The sequence below is a fragment of the Cajanus cajan genome, chromosome 1, assembly GCF_000230855.2.
Source record: "Cajanus cajan strain Asha chromosome 1, NIPB_CcT2T_4, whole genome shotgun sequence".
Taxonomy (NCBI): Eukaryota; Viridiplantae; Streptophyta; class Magnoliopsida; order Fabales; family Fabaceae; genus Cajanus; species Cajanus cajan.
In genome coordinates this window covers 35,998,179-36,023,258 of record NC_138517.1, presented here as the reverse complement: position 1 = coordinate 36,023,258, position 25,080 = coordinate 35,998,179, and the positions used below count along the sequence as shown (strand labels likewise).

Genomic DNA, 25,080 nt, shown 5'->3' with positions numbered 1-25,080 from the left:
AACGACATATATTGTGTGTCATTATAACTTATACTTACACAATATACCAACATATATTCTATTTATAGTATAAGTAAAAGTAATTTTCAGTAATAACTATTATGTCACTATAGAATATATATCACTATAGAGTATATGTTAGTGTATAACAATGTTTTTGTAACAAAATGCTAAACAACTTACAAGAAAAAATCATTTATATAAGTAAATCTTTTTAATTTTACACAATACAAAATAACATGCGATATATCAAAATAATTTTTATTGGTAAGCAACTGTACTCTTAATAACCCTTCTTTAACCTTTTTGCTGCTCTTACATTATCAGTCTTCAATATGGTAGATGAGAGTGGGTTTGTTGTTTGATGATGGAAGGGGCAACGTGTTCATGTTAATTAGTTATATAGTTATAGATGTTCATGTCAATTAAGAAAGTGTGTTTATTAAAGTTGTTGTAGGTAGCAGACAGATAGGTATAATATTAACTAGTATTTACACAATATTAATTACGACCCTTATCGAGTTGTCACATATATAAGAAATGGATTGGGTGTGATGTTCGATTTCATTCAACTTTGGCTTTAAATATTTTGCTTACATATCTCGTTTTCAACATGTCTTTGGTGGCCTCTCCCTTCACGTTCCTGGTGCTCACTCAGAGGAACAACCACCATCGCCGCCATGGGAACCAACGTTATCGATTGCTCCCTTCTGGTAATTTATTTATTTGTAGTTTAATTAAAGGGAGTCACTATGATACTCTTGTAAATTATAATGTTTTGATACACTCAATTTTTAAGTTCATAAAATTAATGTAATACGTATTTATTTTTACTATTTTACTTTCATTTTTGTCTCAACATTAAGTGATGTGTTTTTGATAAACAGATGATCTAAGTAATTAACTTACTATTTCTTCTTATAAATAATTGGTTCAGGTGTTTCAAATTGTTTTGTAGGAATCAAAATAATTTTGAGAAAAACAGAATAAGATTCTATTTGTTGAAATTGAGGAAACTCTTTATAATTTTTTCATAAGTATAAAAATCTCAATTTATCATGACTTATAATATATCAAAAATATTATTTCTAAATCCAAATATTTTGTATATATATTAAGAATTTTAAGAAAATATATATTAAAATGAAAAAAATAAACATTTTAAAAATCAAACAATGCTAAATCAAATATTCACATATTTTGAAAAAATAAAAATAATTTTAAAACCTTTTAAATATATAAGGATATAGTAGAATTTCTCTTAACTAAATTTCTCTTAAGTAAATACTAGGAAATTGCCTGTGTTTTTTTAAAAAGTAAAAAATTTAAAAAGAAAGAGATGATAAATTGAGAATCATATAATAGTGGGTAATTAATCAAATGCTGTGGGTGATTTGTGTATGGAGTGAAATTTATTGGGAAGAATTAAAAGAGTGATTTACAAAGGAATAGTTAAATTGATAAAGTTAGATACAAAATGTGTACATAAAAAATCTTATAATCCTTATATTATCCCTTTTAGTATATTCATTAAAAATATATTATAAGTTTATTTAAATTTATATAAAAAAATATAAAATAATTTTTAAACCTTGTAATAAATACTTTTGAAATAATAATTAGATTGTTAAAATTTAATATATAGTATGTATTATTGAGTAGATACACATACAAATACATGATTATAAAAATTAATTCTATGAATTATTATTGTTGTCTCCCCCAACTATCATCATCTAATATTATCACTATTGTTTTCTTTATTACATAAATATTATAATAGCAATAATAGAAGCGATGATGATTGTATCATTCTTATTATTAGATCAAATACCTTATCATTTATATAAAAGAAGTTGTTCTCTTTTAATTTTAAATCTAATAACATTAAAAAACACCATTAGAATATCATTTTAATTACATTACGCAAACATCACCGGATAACCATCCATGACATACAAAAGTGGTTAAATGATTTGGTATTCCTTGTATAGATATTAGTGGGGTCGCGAAACATTTGTACCTTTATATTTCATTTAAAAAATTAAAAATAAAATAAAAATGAGATTGTTAAGTAATAAAATTATTAAGTAATAAAATAGTAGAGTGGGTAGTTATTAAAAGAGAATGGTTGTTACTTAAATAATTACTAAGTTATTAATTTTTTTTTAATAATAGAAGGATATAATGTTCTATCAAAGACCAAAAATTACTAAAAAAAGTATCTCTTTTATATATTAGTATACACTAGCATACAAAAAAACATTTTATACCTCCACTAATTATTTTTAAAAAATAATAAATAATAAATAATAAAATTATGTAATAGTGAATAATTATGGAGTGAAAATTACATAAAAGAATAAAAAAAATTAATTTACAAAAGAATAGTTATAAGAGTAAAATTAGATAAAAATTGTTTACACTAAAGTCCAATCCTCATTATTATAGTTATAAATGTGCGTTTTGATTATTATTAATATCATTCTTAGAAACTTAATTCTCTATTCCAATTTACAACTTATTATACCTTACCGTAGCTAATTTGGATAAATTGTTATGTTGTGTTCTAGGGCATATAAGGGTAAATAGATTTTATAATTATTTTTTATCTATATCTATAATGTATTTAAGTATTATGAGTTCATTTATTTATTTTTTAAAAGTAAAATATCTATTCGAGATAAATAGTCTTAAAAATATAATCCACAAACTCCTCATTAGGTCCATCAATAACAATACATATAAAAAAATCTCAACCTATACAATAAAATCAATGCAGCGAAAATATAGTCACAAATTACATAGACTTATATCTTCTCTTCATACAATACAGTTTCTTGTAAAAGCAATAATGTGTCCAAAATACTCTGCATAGGAAGAGAGAAGGTTAAACTCTTCTTTATCAAAAGACACTAAAACATAATGTATTTCACTTATTATTTATTGAATTCAAATAAATGACTTATGATTAAGGACCAAAAGAAGTATTCCTAATACCTAATTCATCAAGATTAAAAAAAGTAATTAATATTAATAATAATAATATATTTGTTTTTTTTAAAATTATTTTTATACTACTTTTTTCTCTTAATTAATATTAGTTTTTCTCTTAATCAATTAGAATGCATGTTGTATATCACTTTTCTCTCATACTTAATACTATTTACTCTTAACTAATTAAAATATACATCTTTTAAAGAGTTTATAATCAATGTCTTGTATCATTGAAATGCGGCTTGCATTTGTAAAGTTGAAGGTAAAGCAATGGCTATAGCAATGGAACCTAGTGAAGAAGCTACAATGAGAAAACCACGTATGAAAAAGAGGCGAGTAGTTGTGACGGGCATGGGTGTGGTTACACCACTTGGTCACGATCCAAATGTCTTGTATAATAATTTACTTGAAGGTGTTAGTGGGATAAGCAAAATCCACTCTTTTGACTGTACACAATTTCCAACGGTAAATCACAATATTTCACTCAAACTATGTTCTTAGTTGTTGCATGGTGGGGTGTATTTCTTGTTCTTAATGTTCTGCACATGTTTCCATTTCCAGAGAATAGCTGGCGAGATCAAATCTTTCCCAACGGACGGTTGGGTAGCACCAAAATTTTCAAGGAGAATGGATAAATTTATGATATATTTGCTAACAGCAGGGAAAAAGGCATTGGTTGATGCTGGAGTTACTCAAGACATAATGAATGGGTTAAATAAAGAAAAATGTGGCATTTTGATTGGCTCAGCAATGGGTGGCATGCGGGTAAAAATCACTCTACAATATACTATCATTACTAAATTTGATTACTAAAAACATTTTATTCAACCAGTACCACTAAAAAAAAACATTATTATATAGTAACACACATTTTATAGTAACACAATATTTATTATTAAAAATTATTTTTATCCATACAATAAATATAATATATGTTAGTATATTATTAAAAAGTGTGGGTATAAACTATAGTAACACACAAAATATATTGTTAAATTTCATTCAAAATCAACATTAAAATTATGTATAGCTATATGTCAAATAGATGTATATCTACATATATTATACTTATAGTGTCATTTTTTGTATGTCATTGTATGTAACATTTCTTGTAAAGGTCAGTCCAACATATTTTGAGGCCTAAAACGAGTTTTGAAGTTGAACCTTTTTAAAGATGAGAGATTAGCAAAAGAATCAACAGTTACCCATAAAAAAAAAAAGAATTTTCAACAAAAAAAAAGGAATTTTCAACAAAAAATTATAATACTAGAATCAAACCCCAAATCTTACAATGCTAAGTTTAGATAATGACCAACAAACCAAAAATAATATTGATACAGCTGATTCATTAAGTTCTATAAGTAAAAAAAATATTTTGGAGCCTAAAGTTAAGACTTGGGTAGCCTTATGTTTGGGTGGGTCTTACTTGTAAAGAGTATTAAAAATGTGAAATCTATCACAATATGTGTCACGATCGAATATTTTTGGTCGCTATTTAACCTTTTGGTAGTAGTGGTAACATATATCTAAAGAATGGAATGGATATTTTATTTCATTATGTTTCATTTTGATCCGTTTTATTTCGTTTCGAACTATCTAATCTCTTTGTATATCAATCAAAACATTGCATGACTGGTTTGATTTATCAACCATTTAATTAGCTTTTCTTTTGTGTTGAATAGGTTGGTTATGATGCTTGTGAAGCTTATCGAGTCTCGCATAAGAAGATAAATCCTTTTACCATACCGTTTGTAGCAACAAATATGGGTTCTGCCATACTCGCGATGGATTTGGTTTGTGTATAAAATTTAGCACATATCATGGGTAATTAGATACTATACATGATTTTCTATCTTCTAACAAGTTATTCATTAATTTATTGTATAAATTTCAGGGTTGGATGGGTCCTAATTACTCAATCTCTACAGCATGTGCTACCAGTAATTTTTGTATATTAAATGCTGCAAACCATATCATTCAAGGTGAAGCCGTAAGTATTTCACTTCAACATTTGTTTAAACATAAATTATATGTGCTTTAAAGATCACTTTTCTATTAAATATAAAGAGTATTTTTTAGTAAATAAGTTCTTAAAAACATTGTACTCAAATAAATTTATAGTAAATTTCTGTTGACTTTTTATTTCTAAAGTCTATATAACTCTATAGTAGTTTTATTGAAAGATATTGAAAATTCAAGTAACTACTACAGGACCTTATGCTTTGTGGGGGCTCAGATTCTGCTATTGCTCCAATTGGTATACTATTTTAACTCGCTTTTTTTTTTTTTTTTTTTTTTTTTGGCTCACATGAAGTTATATATTAATTGGCATAAATTAATATGATACCAATTAATCCAATAATAATTTGTTGTAGGCTTGGGAGGCTTTGTGGCATGTAGGGCACTCTCACAGAGAAATAGTGATCCTACCAAAGCTTCTCGCCCTTGGGATATTGTAATGCTATAAGATAAATACTTTCTTCATCTTATTGCTCTCTAATTTCCTTTTGCCATTTTTATTATCAAAAGTTTAAATAATTTGTTTTTATAAAACAAACTATAACTTTATAACAACATTTATAGTTTGATGAGTATGTCTTCTAAAATAAAGGGAGATTACTTCACTAAATTAAACCGCAAGATTTTACTTATATAGTCATCCACTCAAATTCATATCCCATAAAAAAATTCAGACAATCTTTATTTAGCAAAAATAATTAATTAGGAACTCCATTATTTGTCTATCAAGCACAAACACTTTAATTACTTGAATTGTCAAATACGTTTTTGACACCAACACGTGCACAACACTTGTGATATATATTACTCATTATGTATTTGCTTGAATTGTCAAATATATTTTCGTTTTCAACGATTTATCTTCATAAGAAAGTGAATTAGTAGATAAGAATATAAAATCTTGATTAATATTGTTTATTTTTTTTTATTTTTTTATTTTCTCATTTGATTTGAATTAAGTTTATTACTCTTCTCTCTATAAATAGACAGAGAGAGACAGAGAAAAAGTTATATATACTTTTCAAAGAACATGTGTTAATTTTCTCAATGAGAAATAATCGTACTCTACTTCAGTAAGATTATTATGAATGACAAAAATTTTTTTATTTTAATTTTTTAACATAATCACTTATTTAAAATTTTAATATAGCTAATATTTACTACGTATCAATTGATTCATGCGCATGATAGTGTGAGAGAGTTTGATAATATATTTTAATTATTTTTAGAAGGTTTACTTTAAGAAGTTAAAACTCTGAACTTATTAAAATACGTTTGCTAGCATATAGAAATATAATTTTTAAAGGAATATATTTTAAAAAATCATATATTAACCTGTTAAAATAATATTAAAAAACTAGTATATATTAGCATTTCAGATGACTAACATATATATATATATATATATATATATATATATATATATATATATTAAAAGTAACATGTTAGAAAATTATTACTTTGATTTTCTTGAAATACATTCAATGGCATAACCTTGTAAAATATATTTCTAAGAAAAGGGTGAGTGTACATCAACACATTTTTTTTTAAATCTATTTGGGTAAGTTTATCCATAAACACTTAGAAGCGAAAAAAATGAAAATGAGAAATAAAATATTTTTTTTTATAAATTAAAATTAGTTTATACATATAAATAATTGTAAGAACTCTTTCATATATATATATATATATATATATATATATATATATATATATATATTATCTAAACAAGCCCTTCACACACACATTTTTTTTATACATTTACGCACTACCAAAAAATTACCTACTAGTGACACAAACACGCTATAGTAATACAATAGTTATCATAAAGATTACTTTTACTTAAAATTATATTTTCCTAATTGTTAAAATATATATATATATATATATATATATATATATATATATATATATATATAAACTATAGTGTCAAACAATTTATGTTGTTAAATTTCATTTAAAATTAATATTAATATGAGTACATGTCAAATAGATTTATATCTTCATATGTTTCATAATTACACTTTTTGTATGTAAATATATATAACATTTTTTGTAGTACCACATTTATCAATTTAATTTGTGTTAAGTTCATGCTTCATAGTCATGTATACCAATAAGATGTAAATAATGTATTGTAAGACGTCTTAAAGAAAATGGAATCACAATATTTAATGAGAAGTTTAATTTTTTTCTTATTTTATCAACAAAAGAGATATACTAGATTAATGGTACAAGAGTTACCAAAACTTAAGTTTAGAACTAATACAACAATCATTTACTTAAACACTTGACATAGTTGGTTATCTTCTATTTAAGAAACATATTAAACTAAATAGATAATAACCAACCCATTAGGTAAGCACCTCTTGGCTATACTTACACCCAACCAAAAATCATAATCTACTTCTTCCCAAATCCAACCTGTATTATTTTAAACCATCAAAATAGTCCACAACCAGCACACTTGTACAATTACCCACATTGAACTTTAGGCTGGTTCTTAAGTTACCAGAAACTCCATCAATTATTCAAGTTATCTTACACTAGATATTGAGTAAGATCTCCCACCTCCCCTGATATAAAAAAATATTTCCTTAGAGCTCTATATATGACCATTATTCTTCCATCCAACTATATATATATGTGCCCTTAGACCAGAGTGTAATTCCACCTCCATATTAGACTTAGAACATAATAAAAGGTCAAGAGATGAAATTGCCGAGCTGCACTACCAAGCGGGCTAAAATTATAAGTGGTAATGCATAAGATCTCGTGATGCTTATGGTTGACATCCTACCAAGTCCCCATATGCTCCTATAGGTTCACTCCATTCTTGAACTATATGCTATACAACCTTCCTTCCTCATAACAAAATTATCTCTGCATTCCTTTTGTTAGCATCAACTTATGACATGATGATCGTGTTAGCTATAGATCTGTTGGGAAAAGAAGCCTTCAAACAGCGACAGCGGAAGCATACACAACAAGAATAGAGAAACAAAAACAAACTCATTTTATTTCTCTCCACTTACAATTTTTACAAGGACAAAATTGCAAACCCTCTCATCACAAGTTTTCTGGAAAAACTTGGAAACCTTCATACACAAGTTTTCTGGAAAAACTTGAAAACCCTCTCATGACACACAACTACCCAAGTCCCCAATACACCCATTGGAACCTATGTTGTTGTGGTGAGTAGACACTAACTATCACCTCTTATTTATAGTAGTAGTCTACCACTCCCTTCTTCAAACTTCATGATGTGGGACTTTGGAGGATACCCACACACTTTGGGCACAACATTCCTTCCTTCAAAACTACCCAATGTGGGACTTTGGAGGATACCCACACACTTTGGGCACAACATTCCTCCCTTCATCCAAAGTCTCACATTAACCCATCATCATTCACAAGTTTTCTGGCAAAGCTTGGAAACCCTCCTTCACAAGTTTTCCTAGCGAAACTTGAAAACCCCTTCCCACAAGTTTTCTGGCGAAACTTGGAAACCCATCTCTTCATATGACCTCCTCGGTACACTGCTTCTCTTCCTCCCTGGTACACTGCTCCATCATCGAGCCGGTCACCCGATCAAACCAGGCTCTGATACCACTGTTGGGAAAAGAAGCAGCCTTCAAACAGCGACAGCGGAAGCATACACAACAAGAATAGAGAAACAAAAACAAACTCATTTTATTTCTCTCCACTTACAATTTTTACAAGGACAAAATTGCAAACCCTCTCATCACAAGTTTTCTGGAAAAACTTGGAAACCTTCATACACAAGTTTTCTGGAAAAACTTGAAAACCCTCTCATGACACACAACTACCCAAGTCCCCAATACACCCATTGGAACCTATGTTGTTGTGGTGAGTAGACACTAACTATCACCTCTTATTTATAGTAGTAGTCTACCACTCCCTTCTTCAAACTTCATGATGTGGGACTTTGGAGGATACCCACACACTTTGGGCACAACATTCCTTCCTTCAAAACTACCCAATGTGGGACTTTGGAGGATACCCACACACTTTGGGCACAACAAGATCAGCATATATACTCCTGGATTATTAAGCCATTGGACATAGTTGAAATCAAATTGGTTATTTAATCATAACCAAGACTAAGATGTGAACTCAATAGCCTGTTTTTATTTTTGGAAGTCAAAAAAATTGCTACCTCTAAAAATACAATTATTCTTGAATCCCCATATGTTCCAAATGATTATACACTAGACCACTGTCCACCTATATGGTATTTGGTTGAAATGTTGAGTTGTGGAGAATGGTAGGATAGTAAAAATAGAGGCCCAACTATAACATGCATTCTATAGTGAATCTATCTCCTTGCATAAGAAGAAAATATGATGCAATGATTTAGTATATGAATTGTAGAATCTGCATATGCAATCTTCCTCTAACATATTAATGTTTCTTCTTTTGAGAATAATGATGGTTGTGATCCCATTTTGATAGTATCTAAATCAAAATCACTTCCTTCAAGGGAATAATTTTCAACTTCCAAACTTTTGCTAATACTTCAAGTGATGTATAGTTCTATATGTAGACTTCATTGTGAGCACTACTTCAGCCTCATCAAGCCAACACAAAGTATCTTCCTTTCCTTTCTCCAGGGCAATATTTTGAAGCCAAGATTGTACCTTACCCCACTGCTCAGTCTCCCATGTAAACCACCTTCTCCTCCTATGAAAATCCCAAACCTAGTTGCCTTCAACCCATTTTCCCATATTTTTTGGCAAGTGTTGCTATTATTCTGAGTTCAAGAATAGCCTTGGATGAGACCTAGCCAGACACTCTTCTCTTAACCAATTATCCAACCAAAATCTTATTTTTCACACCCTCTTCTACTTTCCATTCAATCATTCTATCAAACCACTATGATTCATTTTGTCCGGCACACACCCTTCGCAAGTCTTTCCACTCTTCCCAATGTTATTTTCCCAATCACTATATTTTGAATCCATAATCTTCCCCCACAAACTATCCTTTTGGTGAAATAAGCACCACCTCCACTTTCCCAAGAGTGAATCATTGAAGATTTCAATATCCTTCACTCCAAAGCCTTCCTGGGATTTTTGGATACAAATATTTTCCTAACTTATCCATAGGATTTTCCTTGTTCCCTCTTCCGCCCTTCATCCCTCGCACAAGAAATTATGTTGAATGCTAACAAGTTTTCTCACTATTGATTTTGGCATTTTAAAAAAGGATATAAAATGTCATATCATAGTAATCAATACTGAATTTATGATGCACACCCTTCCAACCATAGAGATGGACTTGTTTTTCCACTTCAATAATTTCTTATTGAATTTAGCTAGTGACATGATCTTACAATTTAGTAAAGTGACAAATATCTCACACCTTTGTCTCTAACCGTACAACCTCAAATTTGCTTTTATGAAAATTCACTTTTAGTCTGGAAAAAGTTCAAAATAATAGAGAATATACTTAATATTGACCAAATTGTCGAGGTTGGCATCACTAAGAAACACCATATCATCCACATATTGGAGAAGGCTGACTTCTACCATTTTATCCTCTACTATTAGGCATGTCAATCTAACCCGCTCCCATGGGTATCCGCCCGAACTAGCCCCAATTTAGATGAAGAAAACCCGTGTTTATCGGGTTCGGGTTCGGGTTCGAGTTTTCCCCGATTGATAAAATCGGGGGCGGGAACGGGGCGGAATATAATTAAAATATTATTTGTATATATATATAAAATAAATTTATAAATATTTATATGTAAAAATTTATATTATTTTACTTTTCTTTTATTTTTTTTTAAAAATTGTTCATATTTATTTAAAAGAAAAAAAGAAGAAAAAAATAGGAGCGGGGACGGGGGGCGGGGCGGGGAAACCCGAACCCCGCCGGGAGCAGGGATGGGAACCCAGATTTTATCCCCAGTGAGTATCGAAGGCGGGGGCGGGGACGATTTAAATTTGCGGAGACGGGGGCGAGGAACGTAAAACCCGCCCCGTTACCATGCCTATCCACTATTGTCCTCATCATTCCACTAAGCCCCTTTGCCACTAGGATGTACATAAAAGGTGCCAAGGGGTCACCTTGTCTTGGCCTTTTTTTTACTCTAAACTTAGTTGTTGGACTGTCGTTGATAAGGACAGACACGTGGCTAGAGGCTAGGCATTCAAAAATCCATTCTCTCCATTTTTTTTTAGAAAAACATAGTCTTTCAAGCATATATATAAAAAAAAAATCCCAACTAATTTAGTCATACATTTTTTCATAGTCCACTTTAAGGACCAAACACTCACCTCTTTCTTTTTTTTTTTCTTCCCCTTTTTTGCCTCATCCAACACCTCATTTGCAGTCATAACACTATGCAACAAATTTCTACCACCCAAGCACATGTTTTCTAAAAATGATCAATTACACCTATAAGAACTTGTTTTTTAATCCTTTTTGATAGGATTTTTGATAAAATCTTATATATGGATATCCAACTAGTGAAATTGGCCTAAAGTCACCCAATCACACCAGGCCCACTATCTTTTGAATTAGTGTGATAAAAGATGAATTGTAGCCCCTTGGAATTTTACCATTAACATGGAACTCCTCCAAACACCTTATAACGCCACCTTTATAGTTTCCCAAAAAGATTTCATGATGTCAAAGTTATATCTGGGCCTGGACTCTTCCCTCATAGTCCCAAACAACTTCTTTAACTTCCATCTTTTCAAACTTTGTAATTAGACTTGCATTTTGATCTGTTGTAATCTGTTTGAAATTCATTCCATCCAACTTTGGCCTTTACTACCTTGCATCACTAAATTTGTGTTCAAAATACCATTTCACATATTCTTTTATTTGACTTGACTCTTCCACCCATGTTCTTACAATTTGTGATCCCTTTAGGTAGTTCTTTCTCCTTTTCCAATTGATTACTATATGAAAATAGTTTCTATTGTCATCACCCTCTAAAAACCACTTGGACCTTGACTTTTGTCTAAGTATGAACTCATTAGTTAAGGATAATTGCCAAAATTGTTCTTGTAACTCCTTTTTACACCTTACTTCCATCGATAATAACCTCCCCCCCCTCTTTTTTCATTTTTTTTATCAAGATCACTAATTTGCTTTTCTACTCTCTTGGTTTTTTCTTGTATATCTCCAAACTGCTCAGAATTCCACCCTTTTATTTCCTACTTGACACCTTTCATTTTCTCTTTTAGTATGTAAGCCCCTACCCTTGCACTTGATATTCAAACCAGGTTTTTTCCACTAATCCTCTAAAGCTTTTATCTTATAACCAACAGTCAAGCATTCAGAAAGGCTTTGGGACCCAATCCACATTAAGATTCTTTAGGAGGATGTGGTAGTGATTTGAAATGTTCCTCTCTAGAAGTATTAGGTACTATCTGGTCAGATATTTAATCATTCCCATGAAACAAAAAAATTTATCTAGTTTGCTGCTCCCTGACCCATTTGATCTAAACCATGTGCACGACCTCGCCACTGTCTAAATATATTCTAATCCCAAATTAAATAAAAATTGATTAAACTCTCTTGTGTCTCCATGCCCCAAGATTTCTTTAGCCTCTCGTTGTCTCTCACTACTTCTCCTTACATTGTTGAAGTCTCCTACCACAGACCAAATACAATTGCTGCTATTTTCTTTTTTGTCCCTCAATTCTTCTTACATTTTTTTGCACAATATTGCATGAAAAGTAGACATTAACTATTGTTAAATTAAACCCACATCCTTCCACACTTCTATATAACCATCCCCTAAAAATTGGTTTGTTAACTCCATACATTCTTTGCTCCATAAACACATAAGTTCTACAACTGATTGAATACCAGATTGAGATAAAAACTCTACATCAGTGTCCCCCTATTGGCTCAAAAATTTACTTATGTCACTCATCTTCTTCTCTTGTATACATAAGAATTGGACCTCTTCCTTACATACCAACCTCCTAATATACCTTTATTTAACCTTCCTTCCTAAAATTCAAACATTATATGACATTAGTTTCATGTATTAACTTCATTCTCTCCCTCCTTATTAGTTGGGGTTTCTGTTTCCTCACTAATCCTTTTTCTCCAGATTGACTAGTCTCTGTACAATGTCATCCTCTTTCCCTATGTGAGTTACCCCTAAAGACACCCCCAATTGTCATAATATTACTATTAGTAAGTTAATTACTAAAAGTATGGAGTGCCAACCTTACCTCATTTCTCTTGATTGTTCTTTTGTTTGTTGTGTTCATTTTTGTTCCTTTAGACTTTCAACTTGGCCGATCTATTGGCCCTCGTGTTGATATCCAAGACTAACGCGCTCCAAATATTCCAAATTACTTGACCTACAATTTGAGGGGAAATTCCATGAGAGATAATTGAGAGAAATTGTGGAGGTATCTAACTAAATAAATATATGCTGCTGAAAAATTCTATCGATCAATTCTTAAAATGAGCAAATTTTGCATCATCAATTTTAATATTTATGATATTAAACTGTTTTTGACAAAGTGAGGGATACATGAATTACAATGCATAAGGATATTAAACAATTAAAGTTTTTAAAGCTTTATTCTTTATTTGTGCCTTGTACTTATTGTTAACAATTAGTTTGCCTATGTAAAATAACAGAATCGTGACGGATTTGTCTTAGGGGAAGGTGCTGGAGTTTTGCTTTTGGAAGAATTAGAGCATGCCAAGGTACGTACATTTTAGTCTAATAACTTGAGAATAAAACATATATCTTAAAAGAACTTTACACCGTGTTGTTGAATATTGTTGCAAAACTAATGTACACAAAAATATATCTAATATCTATCTAATCCTTCAGTTCTTTCTAACTTTCAAGGGTATAAAAACAAGTTGATACATCTATTTCTCTATCCCATGTTAGAATCATGCATGCTTCATACTTCTCATTACCAATGATACTACCTATATATCATTTCTTCTTTCTTGTTACATCATATTGTTAAGGGAAAATATGATTCTAATAGTTACTATAGTCATTAACTATTTTGTGTTTCAGAATAGAGGTGCACATATATGTGCAGAATTCCTTGGTGGAAGCTTTACTTGTGATGCTTATCATGTGACCGAGCCACATCCCGATGGTAAAATGTCACATACATTTAAGGTCTATTACTTTTAAACAATCCTAAAAACAAACTAATTGATTGTTGTTTATGTTTTTCTTTATAGTTTACTCTAATTATATTCATGATAAGTTCATCTTCAACTTTGTTTTTAATTGGTCTTGAAAGCTATTTTAGTAAATTATGCAAGAAAATCGCATTTTAGATGCAAAACTAAAAATGGTATATATAGACAATCTTTGTTATTCATGTGAATTCATGTAATTGATTTAAAAAAAAAATGCGAGTCAATGTAATTAATACCATGAATGGCTTGCTCATATTAATTATAATTTTGATCGGTGCACCGTGGTTTTCATTTCATTGTTATCTTGGTGCTTCATCTATTGGAATTAGGTGCATCATGGTTTTCATTTCATGGTTATGATGTTATGTTCTTGCTTCATCTATTGGAATTACAAAGGGCAATGTTTTCGATTGTCCATCATGTATTTTTTTTATTAGCAAACAAATGACAATATATTATATAGTTTAATGTGAATGCAAAAAATTCAAGTTGGGAGGAGATATTTATCTATTTAGCATCTGTCAAACTTTTGAAAAGATTATCTCCGTGTTTGACAGGAAAATTCATTGGTAATGAAAAAAAAAAAAGATAAAGTTTAATGGTGATGCACTTAGAATGTAAAATAGTTTTACATGGTCATTCAATCAATCACAATCCACTATAAATGATAAGTTTGTTAATAATTATCTTAAAAGTCATACAAACTATGATTTCTAATTGATTGGTTGTGTAAAACTTTTTACACTTACAATGTATATCAATTAAATTCTATTAGATGAGGTAAAGGATACACCAACCCTTATACATAAAATAGAAATATTATAAAACTTTCAAGCAAAACAAAAGATTCATTAGCCATTCAAGAGAAGAATACGAAAAATCATTCATCTTTGCATTTAAGCATCATCAGGATCTAATTTTACGAGTTCCAACACATAATCAACATTGGTAAAAAATAATTTTACATTTTTTATTAGGATAAAATTTAGGTATAGTTCCTTAAATGTAGTTGGTGTTGTTCTCCAGTTAAAGTTGGAGTTTTACCTTGATATTATATACTTGTATTTAATTCAAGTCTCATTAATATACATTTACACATAATATCGAAATAAAACTTCAAATTTAGTTGAAGCACAACATCAACTACACATAAGAAATTGTACCAAAGTTTTATCTTTTTTAATAATCTTTTGAAATGGTTAAGATTCTATATACCTATTCATATTTTGTCACTTATGGTTGTTCCTTTCTATTCTTACGAATTATCAACATGATTGTTAAATTTTAACAAAGTAAAAGCTACAATAATTTGGTGCATTTGGACCATGACAATTATAAAATAGTTAGGTATTTATGCGTAAAGTATTTTTTTATTTTGTTAACGATACTTGGTAAGTACCTGAATCATGAATTTATTAACAATTTAGCTCCATATATCCCTATGGGATTAAACCTTGATTATGGTTGCATTCATGTCTCTTTATTTCACATCTCATACAGGGGCTGGTATTATTCTTAGCATCGAAAAGGCATTGGCTCATTCTGGAGTATCAAAGGAAGATGTGAACTACATAAATGCACATGCTGCTTCCACATCAGTCGGAGATCTTAAGGAGTATCAAGCTCTTATTCATTGTTTTGGCCAAAATCCTGAAGTAAACTTTCTTTCTCTTGTTAGATTAAAAAAATTCACTTAATATGCTTACTATAAATAAATCGTATCTAATTCATAATATATATATATATATATATATATATATATATATATATATATATATATATATATATATATATATATATATATATATATAGAGGAGGAATCCATTTACTCTAAGAGTAAGTCTACCTAGGCTTATTCCGTTCAATAACTCATGTTCTACATCAAATTTCAATGATCCAGCCGTTGAATTTAAAATTCTTAATGCATAGATTAAATCTACAAATTTTTAAAAAATTTGAAAATCGTTTGATGTAGAACATGAATTATTGAATGGAGTAAGTTTAAGTAAACTTACTCTTAGAGTAAACAGATCCCTTCTTATATATATATATATATATATATATATATATATATATATATATATATATATATATATATATATATATATATATATATATATATATACGAGGGGAGTTATAATTACACCGATGTAACTTTTACTAAGTATTATACCGTTCAATAACTTTATATTAATTGTGAATTTTGTAAATCCAACTGTTAGATTGAAAGTTTATATCTCTTAGATAATATATACAAAATTTTATATTAATCCAAGATGATTTGATACTTCATTTTTATAAAACAAAATTGACGTAATATATTCATTTCAAAATACACTAAAATATGAACACTTTGATTACCTTCAAGTTGTTGTTCAATTTTAACAAAATTTGATATACACGTATAAAGTGATATAAACTTTCAATCTAACGATTAGATTTACAAAATTCACAATTAATATAAAGTTATTGAGTGGTGTAATACTTAGTAAAAGTTACACCGGTGTAATTATAACCCCTCTCTCTATATATATGTGTGTGTGGGGTCATAAGTTAGAGGAGATTAAGTGAAAAAGACTTTGAATGAGATTCTATTGAGTATTGATGCATAAAATTGTGCTGGTGTTCATAAAAACTTAAGCTCTAATTCTTATTTATATTATTTATAATTTTAATGGTACACGAAACATATCATGTGATAAATAAATATGATAACCTATCTTAAGAATTTGATCTAGATAATATTACATATTTGCACATATTCTAATTCTCCCCCAAGCTAAAGCTTGGCTTTAAAAATATCCCACGCATAAAAAATATCCCCAATGAGAATCCATCTTGAGTTTTTATATATATGTACTTTCTATGAGTCTCTCCTTACCATGTAAGATTTAATAACTTTTCTATATTTTGATTTAACGAAAAAACCTAATTTAAGTTCTTGATTAACTTTATGTGGATTTTATAGTAGACCTACTTTTTTTTCCCCTGTAAGAACCCGATTCTCAAGGTTTCTTATATAAGATTATATGGTTCTTATACTGTGATGACATATCAAACTGTTTCAATAATAACATCTTCAAGAATTGATTCTTATATTTAAGAACTTAATTAACAATTTTTATTAAAGATAGATGACCCATTTTATCATAAAATGTACCTATTTAGAAAAGGAAAACTGAACTATAATTTGAAGACGTAGAATATATGGTAGAACGAGGATGATTTTTAAGACTTGTAAGGCTAGACTAATTCACTATGATGATTAGTACAAGGCTAGATTGTGCCTCTAGGAAAGTTGTGGTACTTGGCTAATATCTAACTACTTAGTGCACATAATCGAAAATTGAGCAAGTAGAGATTGAATGACTAATTTAAGATTTTGAGTACAAATTGTTACAGATTCTATATTGAATAGTGATATGATCAAATTAGTGTATATAAATATGGATCAATTCTTACCTTATGAGTCGATTATATAGGGTTCAGTTAGGTTTTAATCCACTTTCTTAACATGGTATCAAAGCTTATTTGATGGAAATTCCCTGGTGAAATGGTTTCTAGATTTCCTCAAGATCCATCCAAGCTTCTCAATCTTCTTCCATGGATCAATGTCGCAACCCAAAAATTTTTTATCTCACGACTAATGGTTTAGACATCATTTCGAAAATCTCATCAATTAAGGAATGTCCGGACACCAGATTAATCCTTAATTAATGATTTTGAAAAAAGGTTCATGGAGTCGCCACCAATGTTTTACTCAAAATATTAGAAAAAGAAAAGGTTTTTAAAAGTCCAATAATGACCTTGATAACTAAAATTGGATTTGGGGGTCGGTTACGTGTAGGGAAGGTATTAAGCACCCCTACAACGCCCTTTATCAATACCCTTATTATGAAGTTAGCATAGTAAAAATAATAATATAAATACTTAATCCCCCTTATGAATGGTTATTTACATGCCTAAATTTAAATTAAGCGATTGACCCTAAAATGTCCACATATTTGCTTTTATTATAACAATATTTAAAATAGAAGAAGTGAAAGTTGGAGCAAGAGATTGATGAGAAATACCTCGTAGCAAGCTTTATTAGATCTTTAACTATGGAGACTTTTAGACGCTTTTTGGCTACCTTTCACAAAATACAATAGGAGGGAGAGAGAGAGAGAGAAATTTCGAGCTCTAAGGAGTCTTAGACGAAATTTTGTGGCCCCTGGCACTGTGCCCGAGTATGCTATTTATAGACATCAAAAAGTTGTCAGAACGGCCCGTTCCAAATTCAGAACGACTCGTTCTAAATCTGTACGTTATGTGTTAATTTCGTATCTTGGAACGGCCCGTTCTGAAACCAGAATGGCCCGTTCCAGAGTTGAGTTTAACACATAACTGCCTATGCTGGAACGATCCGTTCCAAACTAGGGTTTTAGACCTTTTTTGTAACTTGGAACGACCCGTTCTAGTTTGGGAATGGCCCGTTCCAACTTGGGAATGGCCCGTTCCGGTTTTGGAACAGCCCGTTCCGGGCTACTAAAACCAACTTTTTTGGGCTTTAGGCCTTCTGATGTCATGTCCTGTTATTTCCGTGCTTCGGGAGTTCCTTTCCTTGATAATAGATGTCCATTTCATTACTTTTGTGGGTCCGAACAAAATTAGGTGTCTACAATTAACATCATCAAAGAATCAAGCCAAATGTGGTGGACAAAGGAATGGAGGGCACGCCACTCTTCAAAAAAGAGATAAGCAAGAATGTGTTGCACTTGTCACAAGGAGGGTTTCCTTGATGAAAGTGCTCTAAGAGAGAATTCTCCTAAGAGACTTTGAGAGAAATTTAAGATAGAATTCAGAAATGTAATTCTCATATACTCAAAAGCCGACACATTCAATGAGCTAAAAGACTTATATAGGCCTTGGAAACTTATGGAGCAAGCTAGGTTAACCAAGGATCAAAAGAACCATGGTAGCCTAACATTGGTTAATCTAGGCACCAATTTTGAATTTACAATTCAAATTTGGCCAATACTAAGATTAACCTGTGTGCACCCATGTGCTTCTAGATCTAAGGTAGTTAGAATCTCATTTGCATTCCATGTAAGTTGCATTTTAGTTTGATTTAGGCAAGATCATGTGTGACTCCCATATGACTAATCACATATAGCCGGCCAAATCAATTTCAAATGTGACTTCTAGGACCAAATGAAATTCGTAACTCCTAAACCCAATTAAAATACACAAAAGAAGGAAATACAATGAAATTCCTATATTACTAGGTCCAAAATACAAAGCCTAAAACAACTAGACTACAAGGCTCACAATACAAGGCCCAAATAAAATATATACAAACATGTGAGAAGTATTGGACTTAAAAATTTAGTAGCCTATAGCTCAAGATGAGTTTAGACCCACTAACCTCAATATAAGTTCAATCCTCCTATATCTTCCTAGTCATAGTCCCAGTGATAAGAACCTTTACCATGTCTTAAACCCTAAACCCTAAATATAAGTTCAATCCTCCTATATCTTCCTAGTCATAGTCCCAGTGATAAGAATTACCTTGACCATGCCTCTATCATTATTATCCTAGCAAGTGTTGTTGATCTTATCAAACCACCTACTATTGGGCTATTACCAGATAAGTTGCAGATATCCAGTCTTACAAACTTTACACTAGAGATATCCAATCCTCAGTGTGAGAGAAGTGTGTTGGAGATCTCATATCAACTAGTGGTTTGACCAAATTAATATTTATGAGTGAAGAAATCCTATTACCTTAGACTAGATAGAGCTCAACTAGGCAACCCAAATAAGCCAAATATTGATTGAAAAAACTATCTAAAATATGGACAATAGGGTTGAGCAGCGGTTAGGTTCGGTTGGATTTGAGTCCAAAACACCCAATTTGAGCCAACTTGATGACTTTAAATTTAAAACCATCTCTGATTAATTATGCTATTGATTTGGACGGGTTGTGGGTTGAGCAGGTCGAACGAATTCTAACGGTTTGAATTTTCTTTTAGGGCTTTTTATTTAACTTTTTGTCCAAGTTTTTTTCACATTAAAATATTTTAAAATGAAAGATGGGCCACAATTATAGATTTTGTTAACTTAAAAAAATTTATTCTCAATAGTCCTTAAGTCAAATAATATCTGTATTTTAATTATACCTATAATTATAAATTTAAAATTTTCTCCTTATTACTTTTATGATTTTCTAAAGGGTTAATAAATACAAATTCATAACCATTTAAATTCATAAAATGGATCCCTGGTTACACTTGATTACCCAATTTCCCTTTTTCTTTTCATTAAACGAATTGAAGGAGTAATTTTTGCAAAACTCCTAATGTTAAAGATTTTATTGTGGTTTAGATTAAAGCTATAAAATAATGAAAAACATTAGACAAACTATAACTTTGGCTTATATACAGTATAAAAGAACAAAATATAATTATAATGAATTTGTGATTTAGTTTTTACTATGCTTCTAAATGCAGAAAATGAATCTAAATGAAACAAGGCTAAAAAAAATAAAACCTCCAAAGTATGTTAATTAGGAATCCAAAAACTTCAACTCACTAAAAAAATTTTCAAAACTTCAATCATCCAAATTTAACAGTGAAAAACATCAAAATTTGCACACATGAAACTCGTCAACAAGGGAAACAAGCATTTTCCACCACTGAATGGGATGAAATGGAGAAACAAAAAGTTCAATCTACTGTAAAAATTTATCCTGCAACATGAAAACAAAGAAAAGAAAAGGTAAGAAGGAGGACTTTATAGCGAAAACAATTTGTTTGCAACAAACTCTAAAAAAAATAGAAATAAAACTTAGGATAAACTGCTTAAGGTGGTTGTGGATCTAACTAAGCAAAACTCTAAACCAAACGAAAGGTAATGGTTGGTATTAATATATTCTTGCTAATCAATTTAAATGAAATTCAAATATTCAGCCTTCATCTATTTCAAGTTTTGCGACTGCTTTTGAAATTGTTATACTTGCAAGTTACCATATCTTTTGTTTGTGTAGCTAAGAATAAATTCAACGAAATCTATGGTTGGTCATCTATTGGGGGCAGCTGGTGGGGTGGAAGCCGTAGCAACAATACAGGTAACATCTAATAAGGGTTTTTTTTATTTATAATTTTTTTATTTTTTACATATAAACTTTTCTAAAAGTATTATTATATGAAGAAAATATGAAAAAAAAAATGAAATAAGCTTCTTAATATGTTAAAATTAACTAATATATGTATAAACTAATTTGTAAAAGTTTTCTTATATTAGTTTTTTTAAAATTTATTTTTTAATTTTTTCATAAAGTAATTTTAACTTAAAGAGGAATTTATTTCCCTTTTTTTTTTTCTATTTTATTTCTCTTATCAATGTTTCTGGAAAAGTTTGCTTAAACATGTCCTTAATGAACTTTTCATTTCAAAATATTTTTCTAGACTTCAAAGTGTTATGAAAAAAATGTTGAGGTTTTTTAATTACTTCTACACAGGCAATAAAGACAGGGTGGGTTCATCCTAATATCAATCTAGAAAACCCAGATGAAGGAGTGGTATCATTCTTGTCTCATCATTTTCTCCTTTGTTTTGAAATATGTTGTGTCCTGTCATTTACAAGGTCCATCAAATCTATCTAATTTGTTAAATTGAAAACAAAATTCAGGATACCAATGTTCTTGTCAGCTCTAAGAAAGAGAGACTAGATATCAAGGTTGCCATGTCTAATTCGTTTGGTTTTGGTGGCCAAAATTCCTCAATCATATTCGCTCCTTTTAAGTGAAATAGATTTAAGAGAGTATTACCGGTCTATCACTACAAAAAAGGTACGTGGGTTAAAAATATGTATTCCCCTAATCACAAAATTGTATCAACTTATATACTCTTTTTATTCTTTATCTCTCCATCGCATCTTATTTTACATTTTTATCTTTATCTTATTTTTATGATTTGTACATGTTGGTGTATGAATATATTTTCTCTTGTTTTTCTTTCTTCATTTTGAGTCTTATAATTTTATCTTGCAGAATACCTAGTCAATGCAGTGCATAGTCACACTACTCCTTTGGTTGAGCGAAAATGGTCGCGAGGTGGATTGCTTTCTTGGATGATATGTTGTTCAAAAATAATGGTGAAGTAGTCCTTTAGAATCAAAACTTCCAAAGATTGTCATTCCAAGGTTTCATTGTCTCTTCGGACATTGATTAGGGGAGTGACTATGGTACCCCTATAAATATATATAAAGAATGTTGTTTTAGAAAAATTAGTTCTCAATCCAATCAAAGAGTACCACGTCTATTAAAATTTTACTTCACTTTTATAATATGATTCAAGATGATTGAAATTTTCCTATTTGTGAGCCAAATCCTAAGACAAAAAAACAACACATTGTGTACGAATCGAATCCACCTTTAACTTAATGTTGAAGACATATGGCACTAGCGAATGATTTTACCTTTGAAGTGGAGAGCTTTGACAACGGCGATAGTAACAAAAGACGATGAATTAAAATTCTTAAAGCTTAAGTTTTAATAATAAAAAAAATGTTTTTGAACATGGTAAGACCAAACACTTTATAAACAAATCATACATTTTCTATAAAACAACAATATAGATTATGTTTTGAATATAGATTATGTCTTAGGAGATCTATGCAGGTCGAAGGGTAGGAGAGGCAAAACTTGTTTCTTTAAGTTATAAAATATGGTATCTTATTCTACTTTTGATTACTGGGAAAATACAAAGGACTGAGTCTTGGTGGGGGTTTTTCAGCGGGGAGGGAGGAATGCCTTCTACAATGTTTTAAGTTGGGAAGTGGGTTTGATCATGTATTTTATTGTGTGTTTGTACTATTATAATTAGTGGGTGCTAGGTTCTTATTTGTATCTAAACTGTTATTTGTATTTTTGGAACCCCTAGTTACAACATAATTTGACACTACACAAATTTAAATTAGTTTTAACCAAGGGTGATACAATCTTTTAGTTATCTCATGTTTATGAGTTTTGGTATTCCTTGTACCTTCATATATATTTATATAAATATTTGCTGGCTAATAAAAAAAAAACTCAAGTTTCTTTGGGATCAACGAAATCTTTAAGGAAGTAGAATAAATTTCAAATAGAAGAAGAAAAAACTTGCTCCTTGATAAAAAGTGCTCATATACTATAAGAAGTGACTATTTTGTGAAAAACATTAATTAAAAACATTAATGGTGCCAACAAACACTCCCATATATGAGGAAAAAAAAATGAAGCAAATCAGTAAGAAGTAAGAACAACTTGAAGGATTTGCTACAACAATCTTTAAAGGCTCTACTATTTGGTTATTTTGAACCTTCTACATCAGTTATAGAACCAATGAAGATGTGACTAACATAAAATGAATTATATATATAAGGAGAAATTCACTTACTCCAAGAGTAAATCTACTCAGACTTGCTCAACTTAATAACTGTTTAGTCAAAAAATGATTTTAGATCCTTTGAGTTTAGAATTTTAATGCTAACAAACAAAACATTTTTTATAAGAGAAAATGTCTTTAAAAACATCTTCAAAAATATCTTTGAAAATACTTATCAGACAAAGTGTAAGATGCAGATTGTTTATAAGACGATGTAAATTAGACGAAGTATACATTTTGTCTCATATACATTAAATGCTTATTATTATTGAGACTAATAACAAAAGCTTCTTGAATGTTTCATTTCTTAATAGATCAAACTAGAAGATTATCTTGGAAACTCACAAATCTGTTAAAGAGAATATGATTATACTTTTCATCATGTCTAGGGACAAAGATCCTTAAAGTCATGGATAAAAGCAAATAAAGTCACTCTTGTTGTTGCATTACATTGACATTACTTCTACAAGTTCCATTTGGTATGAGAAGTTGATAAGTAGCCTTATTGATAAGATAAAAGGTACCATTTGGTGAAATACATTTAATGCTCGCATTAAATGATCCGAACGGTTACCTACCATCACAAGAAAAGACAATGAAGACAGGAAAAACAAACTTGTGAGCTGGACTTAAAGTATTGTAATGATCATCTTCTCCAAGCTACTATATAAAAAGATTCAAAACTCAAGAAAGAAAAGAAGAGAAGAGAGAGAACAAACATGTAGATACAATTGTACATAAACATACTCTGTAAATTTATTCTTTCTTGTAAACACTTAATGTCCTATACTGGTTTTATAACATCTAAGTGAAACGGACACAACACTTGTGTAACCTTCATAATCATTGTTATAAGGTTGAGCCTAGAGAAGCTTGTATGAAAAAAAAATTACTTGTTTTGAGCCTAGAGAGGCTTGATTGTAAAAGAATATTTGGTTATTAAGCCTAGAGAGGCTTGTTGTTAAGAGAATACTTGGATATTTTCTTAAAGAGGCAAGTCAAAAAATACTCAAGGTTAAGCTAGAGGTGGCTTGTTGAAAGAATATTTGTATCTTGTTTAAAGATAGTGCAACTCAATCTAGTTAGATTGAGAACTAAACGTAGTCTCGATGGTTGAGATGAACCAATATAAAAATACCCAATATTTCATTTGATTGCTCTTCGCACTTCATTTGACTAGAGTTAGTATTTCACTATGAAAAGCGTGCGAGTTTTGATACACAATATTCAACTCCTTTCTAGTGTTTATCTTTTCTCCACAATAACACATATTCTATATTAAATTTTAATGATCCAACTATTAAATTAAAAAATTTTAATAAATAAATCAAGTATGAAAATTTTTAAAAATTTGAAAACTATTTGATACTCCATTTCATTAATTCAAATTGACGGATAATCATAAAAGTATTTTATATTGAGCTCTATCTCACACTAGTAGCTAGAGTGAGACGTTTCTCATTCCCTTGTTATTTGTTGTGCTCTA

The 25,080-nt window shown here is 30.0% G+C and overlaps 1 protein-coding gene across 2 annotated transcripts; it reads left to right on the top strand.

The window, feature by feature from the left end:
* The first annotated feature begins 557 nt into the window (after positions 1 to 557).
* Positions 558 to 23,132, top strand: LOC109792397 (3-oxoacyl-[acyl-carrier-protein] synthase II, chloroplastic). 2 transcript variants are annotated; one of them, XM_020351805.3, is made up of 14 exons: positions 558 to 713; positions 3,254 to 3,462; positions 3,559 to 3,762; positions 4,680 to 4,796; positions 4,892 to 4,987; positions 5,209 to 5,254; positions 5,373 to 5,452; positions 13,657 to 13,725; positions 14,054 to 14,138; positions 15,688 to 15,842; positions 21,215 to 21,295; positions 21,689 to 21,748; positions 21,859 to 22,018; positions 22,220 to 23,132. In XM_020351805.3, the coding sequence occupies exons 1-13, from the start codon at positions 614 to 616 to the stop codon at positions 21,973 to 21,975; spliced, it is 1,419 nt and encodes a 472-aa protein (XP_020207394.1). In that variant the 5' UTR covers positions 558 to 613; the 3' UTR covers positions 21,976 to 22,018; positions 22,220 to 23,132. The 2 variants fall into 2 exon arrangements, with proteins under 2 accessions (XP_020207394.1, XP_020207395.1); XM_020351806.3 differs by having other exon boundaries at positions 4,680 to 4,790; positions 22,220 to 23,130.
* Positions 23,133 to 25,080: the final 1,948 nt, after the last annotated feature.